Below are 23331 nucleotides of genomic sequence, written 5' to 3' on the forward strand. Positions count from 1 at the left end.
GTACATACAAATCTTTCCTCTTTATAATCTTCTATAATATAAAAATGAATCGCAAAATGTGTTGCTAAGCGCATAACTCGAGAACCGCTGAACCGATTTCGCAAATTCTTTGTTTAGAATGTTTTTAGAGGTACCGGGATGGTTCTTACGGAGAGAAAAATTGCCTGAAAAAGTCTTAAATCCACAATTTTCTAATCACCCATACAAACAATTTGTGACGTTAGTCTCGAAAAAGTCGAGAAGGGCCAAACCGATCTGGCTAATTTTAGTTATGAAATATTTATGGAAGGCCAGGGAAGGATTAGAAAGTAAGTATATATCGAAAAATTGTGAGGAAGATAACAAGAAGATGATTTTATTAGAATTGACAACAAAATTATAAAAAAGAAAAACAAAGCAAAAAATAATAATATTTTGAAAGTTGTCATTGTTGCTTTGTTAAAATATTTGTATCATTGTTCAATTTATAAGGCTGTGTCGATAGCCCAAAACAATTTGTAACAAGTAGGGAAAGGCAACCGAACATTTTATACTCTCGCAATTTATTGATGTAATTTTATTACACACAATTTGAAATAAAGTCCAATAGAATAACAAAAATCAGCATACATATATAGTACATGAGGGTTGAGGTAATTCCTGAACCGATTTCACTCATTTTCAACGCCCAGTTATAATGGGAATAGGGGCAACTTGACACCTGTTAGTAGGCAGACAAACGGCAATTCGACCTGGAAATTACTCCTAAATTGCAAATCAACGAAACACCAGTCTGCAAAATCGCCAAAAAAAAGAGCTATAAAGAAGATTTTCCAGATATTCAAGTCGCTGGAGGTACTGCACAGAACTTTAAAAGATTTACGCGACAACGAAAATATTTTTGGTGAAGCCATGATTCTGTTGGCGGTGATTTTCGCCAGACTATTCCTGGATCAACTGTTGCTGACGAACTAATCACATTCCTAAAATCATCTAATTTGTGGCGACACATAAAGAATCGCCAATTAACAAATAACATACGAGTGTTTTTCCAACAATATCATACTGCGATTATAGAAATAGTTGAAAATGGTAGCGACGCAGTTGACACCTCGATGGATTAATAACATTTTTAACGGGTTTCTGTCACTTCATGGCCCCGAAAAAGGAGCTTATTCATCGTGTTTTTCCTGACATGAAACCATAATATAATAAACATAAATGGCTTATTGAATGACCTATATTGGTGGTAAAAAAACAAGATCTTTTTGAGCTTAATGCGACAATTTAGAATTTCGTTAAAGGAGAGTTGAGAGGAGCTACAAAATAGGATGACGTATTCAATTATCCCACAGACTATTTTAAATTGCTGGACTATCCCCACTCCCTTGCAATTAAAAGTAGTGTGAGTTGTAATCATGCTGCGTAACATAAATCAACATCAAATTTTGCAACAGAACACGAATGGCTGTGAGGAAGGTAATCAATGTCGTCACCAAAGCCAAGATAAAGCCAACTATGAAATTTGGTCATTTGTTACTTTCTCCAATATACGATGGAAAAAATCAAAGTTTTACAATTTATGATGATTTACGCTTAACACAGATCTACAATAATGTCTATCAATCATTTTAAAATTTATCGGCTATAACGTTTTCGTCTTTATGCGTAAGAATTTTTTCTCTACATTGAAAGATTTACCTTAGCCACAAAAACGTGTGGCCGGGTCTGCTAGTAGTAGTATAGATGTATTATATGTATGATAATCTTATACTAATTGTGTTGTATTTACGCTAAAAATATCGATTTTTTTATGAGCCATAAAAATGTCACTTGCACTCACCTTGGTACATTGTAGAGCAATGCCAATTCACCGAATATTCCGGTATTGTCGTAAGTGAAAATATGATCGCCATTACAAATTACCTTGTAAACTCCACTGGTAAATTGTGTTTTTCGTATCGGCGGCAAATAGAAAAAAGAGAGAAGAATTAGTTAGAATAACGAATATGAATATTCTTAATCATAAAGTATCCCCGTGCTTTACTCCATTGGGGCACTGAGGTTTGAAGTTTTTCGAATAGGTCGTGAATTTTATGAGAGAGTTACCGCTTAGAAGTTTGGCATCGTCTACCAATGAGTAAATTTGTCAAACTCTCTAGTTACATACTCAGCAATGTCGACGCCTGAGCCCCAGATATTGTTGACTGACCCAAAGGGATATATAACAGTCATAAAAACACAAGATATACAGAAACTAATTTCACGTTCGGGGTGAAAAAAGTCAAACTTTGCCAAACCTTTGTCGATTAAGCAAACGAAAAATCATATCCCTCTCGATTGCAATTTTTAGGAATCCAAGACATAATAGATTGTGCGTGGGGGCGGAAGATGGGTGCTTAAAAATCGCTGCGTGGCCACAGAACCGCTCGTTATTACCATAATTGAAATGCGATACTCACGACTCAATAACATAGAAATTATCGCCATCATCACCCTGGCGAATGATGAACTCATCTGGCTGCACTCGTTTCTCGAACATGGCGTCCAACACTTGATTCATCTGCGAGAAAAGAAATGAAAATTTAAATGAAAATCTGCATGAATTTGCATATGTTTCTAAGTGTTTGAAGTGAAAGAGTTGGATGTGTGAGGGGCGAGCTTTTCACACGGAATTCAAAAACGGTACCAAAGAATCGCGGCTGGTGGAGATGTGGAGATTCACATTAAATGAAATGCAAATGTTGAAAGTGTGCAAATGAAAGCTGAATTGGTTATACAGAGCTAAGGATGCGAATTTAAGGGTTTCGCGCGAATTGAGCGAAGAGTCTACATTTGCGTATTTCATATTTGAAAATAATGAAGAAAAGTTGTGAAATTCACTCTAAATTCACTCTGTGTGTGCGTGTGTGCTGAAATGATGATGTAAAATAAATCAAAATTTTTTGTCTATTTGCGCGTGAAAAATTGAACAGACGAAATTTAAAAATACCCACAGAAGCGACACAGAAGACACTTTGCACTTACGCTATTAATCGAATTTGTATTCGAATTTGAGCGAAATTTAAGCAAATACAAGAATTTGAATTTGGAAGTTCGTTGCGACACGCTTCGTTCGGCTATTATGCATTGCTTGTGTTTGAAGCGTTTTAAGTGCGGTTAGGTTGCATAGCAAGTAGCACAAGCACTTGTTCATTTGAGTGATTGTTCGAAAAAATTCCAACTGCATTTCGTGAAAATTACCTCATTAAAAGTCAACTGGCATGAGGCAACAACAATGTGCTCAGTTTAAGCGCTACACAAAAACCGCAAATTATGGCAAACAATTCCGTTATACACACACACACACACATATACTGGGGCAAGTGTAAGTGGAAATAAAATTTAATACTTTTCACAAGAATTACAATGAAATACGAGTACAATCTTATGAACCCCACGAGTATCTGTGGGTGGGTAAAGACAATATGCTATTTATGTACTGGATGTAAATATATATGTGGGTATCTGTCGGCGTTATTTCGAAGATGTCCCGCACTCACCTGTTCATCATCCAGCGAACGGAATAACAGTACATTCTTCACCGAATCGGTTAGGCGAGCGCGCTGCTCGTCTGACTTGGGATAGACCTTGCGTTCGGCCTCGTCATCGTCGGCGTCGTTTTCTGGATCATAAGCCTCGGCAAATACAGATTTGCGGCGTGTGGTAAAACGACGGACTGGTTCTGAAGATAAAAAAAGAAAAGTGATCAATTAATAATGAGAAAATTGCGAACGACAATCGGCCGATGATAAAAATGTACGAAGTTGTCAAAAGATCAAATGACGATGCGAAAACTAAGAAGAACAAATTTAGTCCTTCATAAGCCCAAAATGACATAGCTGTTGTTTTTATAATGATTCTTAGTTTCAGAGTGTTGAGAATTCTATCTTCGTTGGATACTTAAGCAATGCTTCCTTTGTAGAATTCGAAGGGCGCCGCTTCTTCCAGCACTCAAATCCCATCAACTAACGGTCGCGCAATGAACTAATGTCGATTTAGTTGTGTGACATGTCTGTATGTGTGGGTGTGTGTGTACGTGCGCGTACTAAGTGCATTACTTATACGCCACGCTGGGTCGCTGGGTGCTGTACACAGCGTTGTCGCACTTAACATGCAAAATATGCGGTTCTCCGTCAAAAACTTAATGAAATTAAATGATTTGCACTTTTAGCGAACAAATGTGCGAGACTTCACGGGCAATTTGCGCTAGCATAAATCATTTTTGAATGGACTCGCTTTGAAATGCAAACGTGGACAGCGGACGGCAGACGCCGTTACTTGCGCCAGTCGAATACGAAGTGCGAGATTTTCTAATTAGAAGTCACAGGCGTTAGCGACAAGTGATTTGGTTTTATTTTCAACGTTGAGGGGAATCCATCATCCAGATCATGATGCTAATGCAGAAGTGATTTTAGACAAGGTCAGATAAAGCGCCGAAATGAATTAAATTGTCAACTTTCCATAATGTTTGTCTTGCTCAAAATAGCCAGAAAAATCACAAAATTTGTACAATTCGTGAATTTCATGATGAAAGCCAAAGTGAAATTTGAGCAACCGCTGAACGGTATATTTGTGTGTATTTGCATTTTAGGCGCTAGAATAGCTGATTCGTTTGGCTCATTGGCAAATATTTACAGCAAACAAGTGGGAATTCCATAAATTTAATTAAAATGCATGCAAATGCGTGCGTTGCATACAAATATGCATTTGTGGGTATGTAGGTGTTGTTGAATGTAATATTTTGTGGCCAAGCAGAGCAGCGCAGCTGCGTTGTAAACCTAATATATGCCATTCGATGTTGAGATATGTATGTGTGTGTGTATGTATGTAAGCATGAATGTAAATTTGTAGGAATAGATGCATATATTTGCAAATAAAATCAGGCCTCTCTATTCATCGATCGAAAATGAAGTCCTTCTAATTAGTTTTCGAAGTAACAACAAGCAGACAGTTGATAAAGAGAACAGCTTATATGTACGCCTTATGCGTTACTTCGATAAAAAGAGTTCACGGTTTCGACTCTTCTCTATCCTCTGGCGCATTCTAAAATCTTCAGAATCTATCGATGATTACTTGCAATTCCATTCAATTAAGTGATTTAGTGAAGATTGAGCCGGAAACATGTCCGTATGTAAGTGAAGCAGAAAAAAATTCAATATAAACTCAAAATCAGTACAATATAATTCCGGACGTAAGACTCCCGAAGTAAACTCAAGTTGATGCAATTTGTTAAACTTGAGCTCTGGTTTGTAGTTTCCTTTTATTTCATTTGCTGACACTTTACCGCTTTTCTGCTTCTTCGTCCATTCGCCCATTCAAGTCTTCTCCGGGGCAAAATGACTCTACGAATTGGAATTCATTTCCGTTTCACTGCAGCTAAATGCAACAGTAAGAACAACAACAACAGCAACAGCCACAAGAGCGAAGGCAAACAGTTGCAGTACAGCAACAACAATAACAATGACACGAACTGAATATACCCACGGGACAGTCATAATTTTCATTGCGTTTGCCTTTGCGTTGGCGGCGGTGCCTGTTGCGGTGGCCACCCACAAATCCATGGGCGCATTAAATCGCAATTAATTTACGCATCTCAATTAAGAATGCACTTTGGCGTTTAATTGCTGCAATCATGTTGCAATTCCAATTCGGAGATGTGAGATGTGGGAGTTCTCTGCGCAGTGTGCCTTCTCAGCGGAGAATAATTTATGAAATTCGGAAAAAAGATTAACCTTACCCGAAAAATACCTGGAAATAATTCTTAATTCTTTAAAATATCCGGAGTCTATCTTACTTAAAAGTTCTGAAATGATTTTGAAAGAAAACTATGGAATCCGAGGCGACAAAAAACGAGTATATTTAAAATCATGACGTCTTAGCTGGATATTGTCATTGAGAGAATCTTCAACATGTCTTTAATTGTTTTTTGTTGCTTTCCTAACAACAATTACCTCCAATTCTTATTGCCAGGAGTTCCAGGTTCTGCGTTTACGCGAGTGCCTAATGACAGCGCTGTCACGATAATAAGGTTGATAATTGTGATAAGTAATTGTGAGAGGTTGTGGTGTGTGTGGGACTCGTGTGTTTTCATAAGCTTACCGAGAAGCATACTGGCAGTGGCAGTGGAAACTTGAGAAGCCATCTCGGGAGAGGCGCTGGCGGCAAATGACGCTGATTTGCGAGAACGCGGGCGCGGAAGCGTTCAAACGAAAGACGGATGCGTGTGGAAGAGGCGCAGGGCAGCGGCAATGCGCCAGCGGGCGGGCGTGCCACAAGAAATTACGCGTTTACGGTAGAGTGCGCACAGCTAGTTGCAACGCGTCGCGATGTCAGAAGCGTTTTCGTTACCCCGCTGTGCTGTTCGGCGATGCTATGGCAACGGTTCGAGCGCTCGACTGCACCAGCGCGTGGGCGCTCAGTGGATGCGCACGGAATGCGAAGAAATGCAGTGACGCCCACGTACGGTTCTTCGCGAGCTCGCACAATCACACACGCATGCACTTTTGAGTGGCTTAATTAAATTTTGTGCGAATGCTTCGCGGCTTGGTTAGTTATGCGATGTTATTGTTGACGCTGTTGTTGTTGTTGTTGTTGTTTTGCGCAGTTTATTTTCGCTCAGGTACTAGTTATGCCGTACTTAATTGTATTAGTTAGTTGTTAGTTTTTAATTTTAATACTGTTTTTGTGTTTTGTTTTTAATTGGAGCTATTTTTGAGTTTGCAATGCTTTATGTTGCTGTTGGTGTTGCCTCCAAGCACACACACGCTCACTCGCATGAGATGGAAAATTATGCTGCTACTTGTTGAATGTATAACTTATAAAACTCCCTTTGCAAAATACTATTGTTATTGTTGTTGTTGGCATTATTAACGCACGCGCGCGCACCCACACTGACACACACACACACACAGGGGAACATGACGACTACAAGCAGCTGATAAGTGTGGCATTAAAAAAGTTGAATGCGAAGCTTCCACTTAAAGCTGCTAAATATAGAAACAGAGCCACAACTGCAGCGCATCCGGGACTCACAGGCAGTAAATATGAAATATGGATCGAGGGAAATGCGCTATTAACGCTAACTTCGCTTTCAGATTTCCCCGCATTTAAATGCGTTGCAAGAATTGATTTAGAGATTTCATGAAAGCTTAAGTCTTTTCAGTGTGTGTGTGCGTGTGAATGTGTGCCAGACGCGCGTGGCATGCAAAACCAAGAGGTGCAAAATACAATAACAAGTGGCGTAATCCTTATGTTAAAGATATGGTATAAAGTGTACATAAAACAGACATTCCAGTCGCAACAAAAAAATATTTAGGTTCGACTACTTTAAAACGAGTGGGTACAATCTAAAATATATGGATAACTGAAGGAGTATGAAATCGGTGGACGATCGCCAAATGCAATCTAATGTTATGCTTGCGAAGCAGGGTTGAACCCTAAGTGACAAATTACTCATTGTTAACATTGCTACAACATTTCATTTCAAGAGAGCTTTTACAAAATTTAGACTTTCTAAAGCTTTTCTTATAAAAATGTTTGCCCTCAAAAACTGATACTGAAAAAAATAATTATATACTCGTAAGTTGAAATGCTTGAAATTCAGTGTGAAAATAAAATGAGTAATCCAAGCGATGGAAAGAGTGGAGGCTACCAATGACTCTGTTAAGCAGGAAGGGCCTGTAGTAGCGGAATAATTAAATGAAATGTTGGGAATGTAAATTTATACGCGTTTGTAGATTCACATTTGTTAATTTAAGCGAGGAATTTCAGCTTTCTGTGCACATATATGTAATACTAACCTTGAAGGATATGTAACAAATTCATCATGCTGATGAAATGAAACTGTGAAATGTGTTGCGTAAGTCAAAAGTCAAAACAATATTTTTCTCAAGTTGAGCTTTAGTGGGGTCATTCTGACACACTCCGTCGAGGGGTCTACTTGAGTAAGTAATGTTCGGTTGGAAGAAGCGGAGTCAATAACCGATGACGTTAGGAGAATTTGTTGTCAGCATTTTCGAGGACGAAAAATACAAAAATATTTATTGACTAGAACTCACAGAAAACTGCGACATGTAGAAGATGTGAAGGAAGACAGACTACAAGAAATTTAACAGTTCGATGACCAAAAAATGTTTTCTTCTGCAGTTTCGCCAAGGCTTCATTTCATGATTCGTTTTTCATTAAACCGACACTTGTGGATAATTTACAAACGAAAAACTTGCGGAAGTTTGAAATCTAAGTAAGGAAAGTGGAAAAATCATTAAATATCAAAGTGAGAATCCTTCACACAAGAGACTATGAAAGTGATAAGGCAAATAATGAAGGAACGTTTGCGTTAGGGGCAACAGATAAAATAACAAATCTTCAACGTAGAACAGCCAAAAATTGTCTGCGTGTGTGTCCACAATTCTAGGTAACAGAAAATGGGTGCGCATTTATTGTTCCACATTTAATGACACTATTTATGTTCCGTACACTCGTACTTTTCTGGGTTAATTAAGCATTGCATTAATATAATCGCGTTACGTCGCCAACCTTAAACGGCGAGTGAGTGTGGGCGGCGCACAGCAAAAGCGATGAAATAAAACCCAAAATAATATTGCCAAGTGCAGCCACCGGTGGTAAACCAGCGATGACAGCGAGTGCTCGTCACCATTGTCGGCGAATAACGCGAAATTCGCAAAACACCGCAAATTCGCACCGACGCCTTGGGGAGTTACAACAAAACGGTCACTGCGATAATTTGCTCGATCCGTAACAGGTGCGCGCCGTTGCCTACTTGCGAGCTTCAAACGCGTTAACGGGGTCACAACAAGCGGCGATATATTTTGCCAACACTTTTTGCAGGCGTAAGCTCACGCGCCTTGAGATATGCAAATTTTTATACAATTTTATTTTATTTTCACTTTTTTATTGCGGAATTCAAACTGGCAGCAAAACACTTTTGCTTATCATCGAAAAGTGCTGTCACTAACAAGCTCACCGCATCGGCTAGCGTTATGCGTTTTATGCAAATAACGTTTTTGGCGTGGCTGCGACGGATTAATCCAAAGTGACGCGTGGAGCTTTGCAATGTTGTGATAATTCAGCGACAAAAGCCTCACGCGAGGACACAATGCGGAACGCAATTAATTAGCAACACGTCCTTCATTAATACCGTTGCGAGAGGAAGGACAGCGCGGCACTTGAAACTCTACGGGTACAACGCAGCGAATTAAATCTTCATAAGTGTCCACAAAGCCGAACTGTCAGCTACACTGGACGTCGAACGACTGCAGCTGCGGTTGGACCTCAGCGACATCGGTGCGCGCTTACTTTCATTTGTGCGATGAACAAGATAATGTTTGTATGTAAGTGTTTGTTCAACGGCGCATTGGAGTGGAAAAGCAGAAATACAGAGAGAAAAAGGCAATGAAGCGGCTTGACATACACAAACATAGACGATGGATGAGTCCCCTTCCACAGTGTTGTACTGAAACCACAGAATCCAACAAGTTGGAGAGCCGTACGTGTCAACATATCCAGAAGCATAAGGGCCTTGCCAACACTCACACACATGAACTGAACGGATGTGATAACGGGTGTCTGATTTTTTTTTTTTTTTTGGAATTGAAAATAAAGAGGTTTTTTTAATAAAATAATGTTTTTAAATATTGCCGAAGAAATAGGTTTTTACTGGATGAGACGCCTTAGGTTAGGTTAGGTTAAAGGAGGCAGATCTCCTGTGCCACCGGAGATCCCACTTGGACAGCTTAAGCCAGTCCTTTGTTATACCGATAAGGAGCCTTAAAAGTGCCACATAGCTATAGGTAATAAGCAAAATTCTACTTTCTAGAAAGCAACCGCACCTAGTTAGCACCCTTTATATAACGGTAGCACTCACACATTGCTAAATATATATGAACAAGCAGAGCCCAAAAAATGTGAAAGTGACAAAACGGATGAGGAAAGCAATCAAATCCAACAAATATTGTTTACTACTTTCACGCATTGCCTTAGAAGAGCCAGCATTCGAGAGGGAAATCGACGGACCCTTCAAGAGACAGCTGCGCTCTCGAATAAATCGCATTAAAATGTTGTTAATAGCCAACAAGAGCTTACCACTTGCCCACACACATAGAGACACCTGTCTATATCTGGCTACGAACCCGCCCTATTAAAATACGAGACCATTTCTCATAAACGGGAATAATTTGAAGGATGAGTTAAAACAAAGACACAATACATGGGATACAAAATGGATGAGGAACCTCCGCTTGAGCGGTTTAGCAATCGCCCAGAAGGAAGGGAGTGGAGAATCGAAGCAAATACGGAACGGAAAAATGCTTAGAAATCCATGAAAGAGAGAGCACAGGTAGAGCCTACATACACATCCAACAGTAGATATGAGGGGAGTGAGTCTGTCGAGATGCGCTGTGCTGCTTTTGCTCTCTAATGAAATCGTCATTGTCAGTGGGCAGAGGCTTTGATGTCGCATGATTGACTGGCGACGATCAATAATAGTAGGTGGCCAAGCACTCAGCATCACAAACATGTTTGTATGTGTGTTTAAGATACTGTGAAACTGTGTTTGTGTTCTTTTAATGGCTCTTAAGGCGCTGTCAACGAATCAGCAACCTGTACAAGCTATCAAGCGAAATGAATGAAAGTATAATGAAATATGGTTTCTGCGAGCTTTTGTGTGTACAAAGGACACAGAAGGTTGTAAGCCGCTGCTTAGCACCTAACGGCGTTGCCACAACACAGCTCCAACATCTGAATTTATTGGCCCGTAGGCGGGTAGCCGTTTATGCGAGCGCAAATCGATAATTCGCTCCGAGCAGCGAAAGCGTGAGTATATTAATAAATTCCAACATGAATCAAATTTATAATAGTATATGGCCATGTACATTCTTACGTCACTTCTTATTTAGATCCACACAGCATTGCCTCTAATGAGAAATGAAGTATTTTTAATGATTTTAGATGAGGAGCTTTGCAAAAGCTCATCGCTGCCGAAACCGAGGAGCATTATATATCCTCCCTTTGATTCGTGACAACGGACATCGCAGGAAATTTCAAATGTTTTACGTGTTTATGCGAAGAGGTCTATTTAGGAGTAAACTTCAGAACGGGGAGCTTTATTCAGCTCTTTAGTAAGAGAAAGCATTTGCGAATGAAAGATAATAAAGAACGATCCGGAATTCAAATTAGGAAATATATCTTACCATAAATATTAACAAGATTGAGATCTACCGAATACGAGCAATAATCCTTTCTCAATGAAATCGAAGTTTTAAAAATTGTGATACTCAAAGTAGTTTGGACAACATCTCTTTTGAGGTAGATCTTTATGGGTCTTTCTCTGACTTCATGATCATTCTAGCTCACCAAACCGCCAACTAAATTTTACTGAATAAATTTGGGGGTCAATGATACCATAATAAACTAAACTAAACTAAATTAAACTCTTTGGCAATTCCATCGAAAAAGCTCATTAAACATTTTTCGATGTCTTAAAGAACACCCATCAAGTATGTTAGCCAGGTATAGTAGAGTACCCTTTCGAATATATTTAGTTTTCTTCGGGCGTTTAGTGCTTCTTTGCTCTTTCAAACACTCTTTCACATTTCAGTAAGCAATAACAAAAATATTACAATGACAGCTGGCGATAAACGAAAATTAATGGGCATGTTCACAAAGAAGCCTTTGAAGTGATTGGTATGGCTTAGGTCTCGAATCGCAACGCCAACTGTCCCACCTACCGCCAAAGCGGTGCGCATCAGCGGAGACTGAGCAAATAATTAATAGTTCTTTAATGAGGCAAGTTCTTAGCACAACCCCGACAAGAACGGTTAGAGTGAAGTGATGTCGGCCACAATGCTGACAGCTGCTGACGCAAAAATAAACTGACGCTGCGATGAGCGAGCAGGACGAACAGAGCGAAGCTGTGTAAATTTGTGGCAAAGCATAGTGAAGTGGCCGAAGTCGGAGCAAGCGGGTCAAAACGCTTGGGTGAAGCGCCTTTGACCAAGTTCGATCGAGCGTAAAGACAACAAAACAAACACACATTTTTTTAGCATGGTGAACGAAGGATGCTAAAAATAACAAAAACAAGAACAACAACGAGAATGTGAGCATATTCAAAGTTGCTGACACATAATGAGAAGCGTCTATAATTTGAACAAACTAACCCAATAAATGCCACTTGACCTGTCGTCGATGCAAGCCAGAATGTGTGGATAAAGCGAAGTGGAAATGCGTTGACGCCAGCGGTTTGATGAGAGGGTGCACGAAATACATACGCTTGAATATTAACGCAGTCATTTTGTTCGTTTAGAAACTGGAACCAATTTAAGCGAAAGTCTTAAAGGAACTCAAGATGAAGTAGATTTATCAAGGCAACGTGAAATTAAAACACATTTTAGCAAGCTCTAAGTATAATTATATCCATATAGAGGAACATTTGAGTCGTGTTATGTATGATTAAGTTGAATTCTCAGACTTCCGTATATCCGTATCTAAGTATATCCGTATTTAAGTTTATAATATTCAGTTGTATATATATGTGTCGCTGTATATAACGGTACAGCAAAATGTGTGCGAAAAATTGTTGTTCTTGGTGAAACAACCGTTATCCATTTTAATCAGCCGACTATCGCAAGCAAAAACATCCTAAATATTTGCATGCAAGCATTATCACCGATGTCATTCGCCAAAGTGAATATATTCACGGAAACCACACCTACAACATCAAGCATACAAAGAAACGATCAAAACTACCAAAAAAGCGAAAAAGACAAACAAATGACATTCACGACATTCAAAAGCCAAGAGGCACACGGACTATTAGAAATTTTGTTCACGCACGTAAAATATGCCACCACCAAAGCGATACATACATACAGTAGCTTTCCGAAATAACGAATATTCGTTTTAACGAAAACCGCTTATAACGAACAAGCTATTTTTTTACATTGAGTACCTTAAATAACGAACATCGGGTTCGGGATTTGTAAGTACTCGATGTAACGAACAACATGAAGAAGACATGATTTGATAGAAAAAGTTAAAATTATTGATCAGCATCAAATAGAAGTATAAGTATCGGAATTAGTCCATTTTGGAAGAATTTAGCTGATAATTCTCTGAAGAAGGAGTGGCTGTTTAAGTGGCACAAAATATTTAATTAATTAATTTATATCAATTTCGCAGAATTTATTGTATTGATTTTACTTCAGGAGGGAGCCATCAAATATAGCCTTCGTATTCCAACGAAGCGAACGACAATTAAAAAACTTTTTATAAATTTAGCGTGAATTGGCTTTTTAAGCATATTACTTCCTTTTAGATCGAACCTTATTGTATATGGTCAAATATTAATGAATGACAGTTGACGTGGTCAGAAAGGGATTGGCCGTTGAAGGAAGGTGCTAATTTTGCTTTCCCTTTTTTTTAATTTGTCTCATTATATTTTTAATTTTAGATTGGATTTTATAAACTAATCTCAGCCGCTTACCTTCTTCCTGTGATATGATGCTGCTCTCTGGGGAGTCTGGCCGATAGAAATTTGCAGCTGCCTGGCGATTTGACTGCAATTTATTAAAATACTGTACTGCATATTCGATCACATCGCCCGGTTGCTCCAGCAGATATGCTATTGAGAACTCCAAGAGCACTTCCCTCAATGCCTCGGGCACCTGAATGCGCTGCTTAGATTCGGCCGACATGTTCTCCGCTCTGTAAATATCGAAAAGAAAGAATTATCAAACTTTAGCATATTGCTGTTTACATTATGAGAGTGAGTGGTTGCTACAACAACAATTATCAAAGACACTTCGAAGAATTGTAAGTTTCCAGTGTAAGTCCGATGTGTGGGTGCTCGAACAAGTAGCTACCCACACAATTACATCACCTCAATTGTTAATTCATGCGGCACGCACCTTTCGTTGTATTTGTATGTACGTATGTATGTCTGCGGGAGTGTATGCGCGCACTCTAAGTACGTTACTTAAGTAATCGGCGTTCATCGGCCACTTGGCAGCATCTGGAGTTAAATTGTAGCGAGAAGACGGCATTGCTGATCAGCACTTTAAAAATAGCTCGGCGGGTGCTCAGACACGCTTCCATTTGTGGCGCGCTATTGTCCGTCCGTCCGTCCAAGTAAACAATTGTACTTGTGTATTTACCCAGGTGTGTTTGTGTATCGGTGTTTGGCTATCGAGCATAGACAAGTGCCAACTGCCGCCGTCAGCCAATGACCGTAAGCGCGCTTTGTTGTTTCTCAATCAACGTATTTTTGCGTCGGACAGCGGAAGCGCCTCCCGCCAGCGCAAGCGACTCACACACATACAAATTCACATTACATTTACATATACATACATATATACATATTTATAGAGTACTTATAGTCGTACAGCCGGGAAGGTGGCTGAGCTTCAACGCGGCTTTTGAGTGCTTTCGCTGGAGAAACTTTTGCTTGAGTTGGAGCGCGAAAGAAACGAGGGGAAATTAATTTGATTCTATTCGAATTTACACTTGCGATTGGAGAGAGCGAAGGACAATAGTTGGATAATTTGTCGATTTGAGGGAGTTAAGCAAGTAATTAAAGTGAAGAATACCGTTATGATAGTCTGTAGTCCAACAATGGTCTTGTAGAAGTAGTCAAGACATTCTGGTCTACACATGGGAACGATTATAATAATTGCTTAATCAGGGACTAATACTCTGCAGTCTTCCCCAAAACCACCATAGAGTAGCACCTCTTTTAACAAAGCAAAATCATAGAACAACAAAACAGCTGAAGATGAAGACGAACAATCCGGTTGGCACATACTCAAAGAGCCTCTACAGACAAATAGCAGAGATTAACAGTTATCAGCCGATGCAAGCAAAGTTGCAATGTTAACCCGCCTCTGGTAGGAGCCGCACAATCGATTGCACCTTTCAAATTTTCAATTGTGTGCTTAAGTACTTGGGCAAGTATTCGACAGTAATAAATACATACGTACAACTACATGAAAATGCTTTCGAATAAAGCGACGGCACAAACACCGTTCGTTGGCTGTTTGTCTTAACCACCCGCCCGCCTTTGTTTTTGGAAGCGGTTTGGCGGTTGGCTAGTAACTGCTATTGTTGTAGATTTCTGTACAAACATACGTACATACATACATATGGAGGTAAGTGTGCGCCTCCCACTCATCGTTTCTCAGTTGACTTACCAGGCAACTTACTAGCTGTCTAAGTAAATCAAATGTCTGTCAACTTTGGCTTTACTGGCTTCCTACGTCATGTACATGCAAACACATATAAATTTGATATACATATATGTACATAAGAGAACACTTGCACAGCTTGTACAGCTGTGTGTATGTAAGCTTATGCAGTTGATCGATTGGCTTGCCTTGCAAGCAAGGATTCAAGCCAACAATCATTGCAATTGACAAATTCCACACACTCACGTGCACATTGTAGTACATACAGATATATGTACACCCAACAGGAAAGCTACGAGCCAACTGCAATGTGGAAAATATGTTTGAATTAGCCAAAGTATATGATTCTCACTTGGAACTCTCGCTGAAAGTCTGAGGAAAATGAAAAATATAAATTAAATTAAAAAAAAATAATAATTTATTGTAGATGTTTTAGGTTAAAAGCGATGACTAGTGGATAAAAGCTCGTAAACGAATAATCTCTTATCGTGGTCAGTCTTTCTGGCACAAAAGAGTACAATTAGTCTCTTCGTTCCATCTGAAATGATCAAAGGTGTCACTAGTCACATGTTACTTTGTGGCTAATCGCGAACTCATACCGGACTTGTAGCTTTTTTTGCAGGGTATATTTGTATAGTGTTCGACTGCCAGGGTCGCAATAATGCTTGACATTGCCACCACACGTTCAAACCAAAATACATTCATTCGCTCTCAAATATACATATGTATGTATGTATGTATGTATGCATATACATATGTCTGTATCAAGAAGTGCCGTTGATAACAAAGCAATAAAAGCGCTTAATTTTGTTGTGCTGCCTACTATTATTGACGTATCGCTGGCAAATGTGTGAAACTATTCTGGTTGTACACAAAGCATGCGTGCGTGTCGCATACGTATATACAGATATGGTTTCAGATGGCATATACAAAGAGATCAACGAAATGCATACCACACCAACAACAACACCTACTTGCATACCAATTTCAAAGGGAATTTGTGCACTCTGCCTCCCTCTTCTATCTACTTCGATTGCATTGGTGGATCGAGAACACCAACAACAATGTTGTTTGTGTTTGTATGCAATTTCAGTTGAAATATTTTTGTGTGTAAACCAATAGCACTTACTTTTCGAGGAGTTCTATTTTGCAAGCATTTGATGGCGATTCTTGTTGTTACATGTATGACATGGGAATTTTTAGCTTTTTATCGCCACTTTTGACATAATACTATCTACTTATATAGCAACAACGACAAATGTGTTCGAAATACTAGCAGTGCCTAATCAAAATTTAAATAAGTGAAATTATTACACTTAAAAACTTCTAGCCATGTAATTTTTGTATGCAAAAACATAGGCCTAAATATTGGGAATTTGTGTTTAAATTGATATTTGAAAGTGCCTTTACTAGAACCACGTCATGTGCAGGCCACAGTTCAAATTACTGAAGAGCTGCGTTGGCGAGTCGAAAAATTACGCAAGATATCGTAGTCCGATGAAACGAAAAATGTTTTGTTTTGTTCCCGGGAACATCAATAAAGGCCAGAAAAATCTTAATTTTATCCTAGATTTGTTTCTAGGGCTGTGAAACAGGGGAGAGTTAAATCAACGTATTGGGAGGCTTCTTTTACTACGGTATAGGTCCGTTATATTGGATTTAAAAAAACATGGATGCCAAAATGTACGTGGAAATAATTGAGCCGACTATGCTCCCATACGCTGAATCGAAAATCGCTCAAAAAAGGGTCTATCAACATGACAACTATGTCATCAGGTAGGCTGTCAATGTGTTTACTTTAAAATTTGCTACACTCTACCTCTCATAAATTTGTCACACACACATGTATATCCTATCCTACATGTACATATCGCTCCTGAAAAATCATGTTTTTTGAGTTATGACACTATTCAAGTAAATGAGCGATATGTATGTGCTTACAGTACAAACTAACGCCCCTAAATTTACATTTTTCATAGCGTAAACATGTTTAAGTTTAAAACTTCTCTCCATAGCGGTACTCATAAAATAAATACGAATATATCGCTTGAATGCGAGTGCATCGTGTTGAAGCCAAATGAATTAGGCGAAAAATGCGGCGCCAAAATGCAAATGTGCAAAACCATTTTTCCCCGAAATTTTGCGAATTACGAGCGTCGCACTAATTAATCCGCTAAACTGAAAATCGCTTAATTGCACGCAAGAATATGTACATACAAACTTCGCGTGAATCGGCCTTATTTTTATTGCTCATCGGCGAATATTTTATTCCACATTATAGACCCGTGCGAATGTTTCCATATTACACACATACACACACATCGCAACACGGCTGGTTTTCGGCTGGCGTTAACCGTTTTTGAGCAACACCTGCATTCTCCAGAGCGATTTACAGTCAAAGCTCACCACCCTGCCATCTAACGGTGTAGCTTCGTACGTGACTAATAGAAATTTTGCGCCAACGGCGAAGCAGACTAAATGAGCCGATGAAAAAAGCTCCAATAAAATTTCGGAATTGCACGAAGATTGAGGAGAATTAAAACATAAAACCTGACAGAGCTTGTCAACACCTTATCATATGCATTGCCATATTGTCTTATGCTTATGTGTTGTGTGTTATGTGCCAACAACAACAACTGTACATTGTCGAATTGGATTACAACATAAATTGTTGCAAACAATTATTATTTTGTTATTGTTGTTGTTAATCTTGTTCAGGTGAAACAGTAGCCGATACGTCTGTCTGGATTTGAGACGCGTCGGTGCTACCTAAAGAGCGAGCAGCACTTGCCGTGCAATGGGTATCACGAGTGCCACTTGTCAATAAATGAGTTGTTGATGTGTCGCTGAGCACTCAAGTGCCTGCCCAGTAGGAAATACTGACATAGACTATAGGTGTGATGATATCAACTAACTCGAATTTATTTTTAATTTGTCCTTTCCTTACTTTGAGTTACTTCAGAGTTGAAACAGGAAGAATAGAATGTCTTGATGACATCCACAAAAGATCGGATCAGTGAAAACCACGTATTATGTTCTAATTTCTGATTCGCAATTTCCTGAGATACGTTAAGTTTATCGAAACAGATTTTGTTCTGATTTGTCTTGTCTTGTCTTGTCCTGTCTTATGGTGTCTTGTCTTGTCATGTCCTCTCTTGTCCTGTGTTGTCTTGTCATGTCATGTCATGTCATGTCATGTCATGTCATATCCTGTCTTGACCTGTCTTGTCCCGTCTTGTCTTGTCTTGTCTTGTCTTGTCAAGTCATATCATTTCATGTTTTGTCTTGTCATCTCATGCCATGTCATGTCATCTCATGTTATGTCTTCTCTTGTCTTGTCTTGTCTTGTCTTGTGTTGTCTTGTATTGTCATGTCTTGTCATGTCAGGTCATGACAGGTCATGTCAGGTCATGTCAGGTCAAGTCTGGTCATGTCATGTCTTGTCTTGTCTGGTCGTGTCTTGGCATGTCTTGTCTTGTCCTGTCTTGTCTTGTGTTGTCTTGACATTTCTTGTCTTGTCTTGTCATGTCTTGTCATGTCAGGTCATGTCATGTCATGTTATGTCTCATCTTGTCTTGTCTTGTCATGACTTGTCATGTCAGGTCTTGTCTTGTCAAGTAATATCTTGTCTTGTCATGTCATGTCGTGTCATACTCCAAATATTCTGTAATACTGTCGCGTTTCTCTATTGGGTACCTATGGAAAGACAACGAAGCTTAACCGTATGCCCGAACAATGATTTGCACGGCTCATTTAGATTTGTAATATGAGTTTTAACTGCACTTTATGAAAGTATTTCATGCGTTTTGTTGTATTCTTTATGCGGTAATATAGCGCAATTATGGCATTTATGGTTCATATCACGAGCTCGTATGTCATGCAGATGTCGGAAAAGCTCGAAAATACCCATGTGTGTGTAGGTCTGTGAGTCGTCTTGCCGAAATGCTCGACTGCTCGTGCTTACATACAAGGTAACATGAAATTTAAGCACGACTTTAAGGCAATGGAAGCAAATATTTTCGTGTTAAAAGCATTAAACTTTAAAGGTAAAACAGTTTCCAGGAAAACAGTTATGTTGTTGTGTATTGTATCTGCGCTTTGAATTTGGAATTTGTAAGACTTTAAGGAATTTTTGAAAGAAGTAATTCGAAGAACGACTACTAAGTTTAAAATGACGTAATGTTTGTGTAACAGTAAATAGAAGAACGCAAATAGTAAGGAAGCTTTTCGAAATAAAAAACAGCGTATGCGAAAACCAACGGTGCTCTGTAAAGGCATGCAGAACGAGATTATATGAGAAATATAGAATCATCCAATCTGTTCCTGGCAAATATCGCGAAGCTCTGGCTCAACCTTCCTGATAAATATGAAAACTTCAGGCAAGAGGTCAGCGTCCATTGGACAGTGGCCTTGGGTGAAAGCTTCGCCATTTATTATTCGTAATCGAATTCCGCCTCAGTTTGGGCAATAAAGTGCGGCTGCCGAGATTTATTGAAAGACGCCCAGTCGCTTCTCGCAAATAAATCTAAATTACCGAAAGGTGTTTGTGAGCGTTCATCGTATTCACTATCAAGCAAGCAGCAATATGAGCTGAGAATGAGTGATAGTGGCCGAAAGGTAAACAAACCGTCTATGATTATTAGCTCCGTGTGTAAATATCTCAAGTGCGAGTTTCATTTGAAAATTTAGCGAACAAATAAGAAGGCGAATGCACAACTAAACACTTGTGGGACTTGTCAGCGATAAATATAATCATAAATCAGAATCGTTGAACCTGAAAGAGTACGAGTATTCGTATGGGTGTTAGCGTCGGTGCGGGGGTCGGATGAGCCATGCGTATGAGCAACATTGCGAGTGATGGGTGTGTCCGTTATTATTTTCACCGCTAATTCAAATTAACGTTTAATAAAATCACTCAGCACTCCAGTGAAAATCACAACTACAACTACAACCGCAATAACATCATTACAAATATTACAGAATTTGTATATACGTAATACCTATGTCCCTCAACGGTAGCAGCCAAAGGCATGCCAAAAAATAAATCGTTATTTGTCCATATCACATTCTAATACTAACTCCTTTGACACCCAATTATCCTTTATGGCTCCATTAATGGTCCGTCAGGTCTTTCAAAATTTCTCAGCATGGAATTCGCAGTTACGGCGGCAACACCGCAATCAAATCACCACAATAACAAAATACTTAGCCAAAGTTGCCCGCAATCCAAGGCCTTCATGCCACACATCTAATTGGGCAATTCACTTTCGTCGAAGCGAAATGCTTTCTGGGCGATTTGGTTGGCCAGCGCTGAGCCAAAGCCAACACCAAAGTAATCAGCGTCGTCAACAGTAACGACTGCGTGGCAAGAACAAACAGCAGAACATGCAAAAGCATTCAAATATACGAGACCAAAAACAACAACAACAACAACAACATCGACGACACCGTAAGCTCCTCGAAGGGAGATGCCAGCAAGCAGCGGCAACCACTTAATCATTGCATATTAATGAATTTAATTGAAAAACTTTTTCCGATTCGCCTGATTTGAGTAAACGTCGCATTTAGCCGACTCAGCCGGGGGCGGGTGAAACAACTTCTGGATCGTGTTGGCGTTCACAGCTGCAGACCGTGTGGCACTAATGGGCGCTGCGTGTGCGAGTATGGGTGTGTAGGTATGTGCGCGTCGGTATTTCACTTTAGAGTCGCGGACGTTTTCAGCGGGGGAAGGCGAATTCATTTTAAAGTGGATGCAACTCAAACAGAAGCAGATAGCGCGGGACGGGAAGACAGACCAAGTTTGAAATTAATGTAAGTGCTTGTTTTCGACGATTATCACACACACAGCTGCGGATGTTCATTCGTACACATTCGAGCATTCGCCGCATTTCAGTCGAAAGTGAAAAGTTTTGAAACTAAACATAAAGTTCTGTGTTTGCAGATAAGTGATTTGCATAATTATGAAAACCCATACACCAACATGCATAACGGTACGCATGGATTCGTGCATGAAGGTCTATTTTTGCGCAGGTACATACATATACACCTTGTTGTTGTTGTTGTATCCATAAGCCACCCTAATTGATATTCATGCTTCTTGCATCTTGTTGGTAAACTATTATTTTGTTATACAAAACAAACAACAACAAAACTAATAAAGTAGCAGTGAAAAGTAGTTAGTGTAAAGTTTGTGGAGCAAAAGGGAAAGCTTAAAAAGTAATACGAAAAGCAACAGTTTAGCGAGCAAAAATCAGTAAATCAAAAACATATTCACTTTGGGTGGCAACCCCGCTGTTTGGGGTGTCAAACTGCAGACACCAAAAATGGAACTAAATGAAGCTATTAGGTACAAATTAGTTAATGCTTAATTGCGATTAAATAATATTACTATGAATATTAGCGCATTAAAAATAAATTTCGTCGAAAAAACAAGTAAAAATTATTACAAAACTCAGCTCACAACTCTGAAGACAACTGTTTAAGTAACGTGTGCTCACACACATAAAAATCCGATCATTTGCATGCATCGCACGATCTCTTTGACCATTCGAAAGCGGTAAATTCCACAGTTCACTAAACAAGCTCTCGCGCTCTCTCACATTGCAATTAAAGTCGAAATCATGTGAAAGAAATGAGGTATTTGAGACGAAGCCAATACGGAGATATCGAAGTTCCTCATATTAGTAAAAATTCAGACTTTCTTCTCCCTAAGAGAAAGTTTAATAAATGCTTCCAAACGCCGTTTCTCTTTAAAGGGTGCTTGAGGAACATTTACATTGGCAAAAAGAGCTTATCTTCTCTATGTGATCCACACGGATGAGTACTAATCGTAAATGAACAGTAGTACAAAAGAGGGCTGCTCCCAGACTGGTACAAAGACGGTTACAAGCCTCACGATGAATTACCGTATAAATTATTCGCGAATTCCGAAAATAACCTAAATGCAATTAAATTTATAGCAATGTAGGCACATAAGAAGAGGCATATATGAGCTTCTGCTAATCTAGCGCCAAATGCCGCATTGCATCACAGACACGACAAGTGCCTCCACAAAATCAAACGGAGCAAGTTTTTGCAACGAAAGCAATAAATGCACAAATGACTGCAAGAACATTGCGAAGACTGACTGGCAGACAGACTGAAAAGTCGTCTGGCCTGTAAGCTGGTGCACATGTGTGCGAGAATAATCGTAATGATTTCGTATGTAGCGGCTGGCAGTCAGTTAGACAATGCAATCGACGTATTGGAATAATATTAGTTACGATTTGACTGTAAAACTCGACAGTCGGCGATTTGTAATTGGCAACAAACACACGTCGCTTCGCATTGCACTGAAAGGCAACAACACCGAATAATGGGTCAAGGTGGTCCACGATATACGCGCACACACGCACACTTACATAACTTGATAGGCTTTGGGTTTGACTTGGCGGCAAGTTGAGCTACCTTTCTAATTGACTGACCGACGTCACAGTGACGGCGAGTTGCGGCCGGTACGCGTTGCATGCGTACCCAAAACTCTCGACGTCACTGCAATTGTATGCACATACGAGTAAGTAAACGTGTACGATGAGACTCATGCATTTATTGCTGAAATATTTTGTTTCCACGTTTTTTTTTTTATTTGGTAACCTCTGTGTGGAATGCCTCTTCTTAGGTTAGCTGCTATGCAAAAGGGAGTCAAAATGGGTGGGATTTCTTTCCCTGTACTATACTATACTATAGTTCTCAATTCAAACACATCGATATCAGAGGAGGTAACTGTACTTGTTTGTAATTATGTTCTGTTAGCGCATTCACATAAGCCAGTCTGCAAAGAGCTAGTACCCATTTATTAGACACCACGCAGTTTCAGCAATCGCTTAAAAAATATATGTTTTTGGGGAAATATGGAATTTAGTTTTTCCTGAAAGCTTTTGTATGTCAAGCGTGTTGGCTCCAATCCATGCTGAGCGTCTGTCGCACGAATACTGCCAGAACCTTTCAGTTTTCGGGATAAGTGAAATTCATTGTTTCTCACTACGGAACCGTTTGTACTTAGCCATTAGCAGGACGACAAATAGCGGCGGACAAAGTAAAGGGAACGAAGCACTTAACTTGTAGCATAAATAACGGT

At 39.4% G+C, this 23331-nt stretch overlaps 1 protein-coding gene across 4 annotated transcripts in view; it reads right to left on the minus strand.

Annotated features, from left to right (window-relative positions):
* LOC105221361 (cAMP-dependent protein kinase type II regulatory subunit) overlaps positions 1–23331 on the minus strand; it is a 65950-nt gene that overhangs the window by 6053 nt on the left and 36566 nt on the right. For all 4 annotated transcript variants that reach the window (XR_003753374.2, XM_011198271.3, XM_029046266.2 and 1 more), the window contains 4 exons: positions 13520–13740; positions 3522–3703; positions 2442–2542; positions 1823–1918 (listed from right to left, as the gene is read on the minus strand). Coding sequence is in view for 3 of the 4 variants with exons in the window: in XM_011198271.3 (XP_011196573.2) it covers positions 1823–1918; positions 2442–2542; positions 3522–3703; positions 13520–13740 (600 nt within the window). In the remaining variant the exon portion in view is untranslated. The remainder of the gene's footprint in view (positions 1–1822; positions 1919–2441; positions 2543–3521; positions 3704–13519; positions 13741–23331) is intronic.

Source organism: Zeugodacus cucurbitae, chromosome 6 (assembly GCF_028554725.1).
Source record: "Zeugodacus cucurbitae isolate PBARC_wt_2022May chromosome 6, idZeuCucr1.2, whole genome shotgun sequence".
NCBI lineage: Eukaryota > Metazoa > Arthropoda > Insecta > Diptera > Tephritidae > Zeugodacus > Zeugodacus cucurbitae.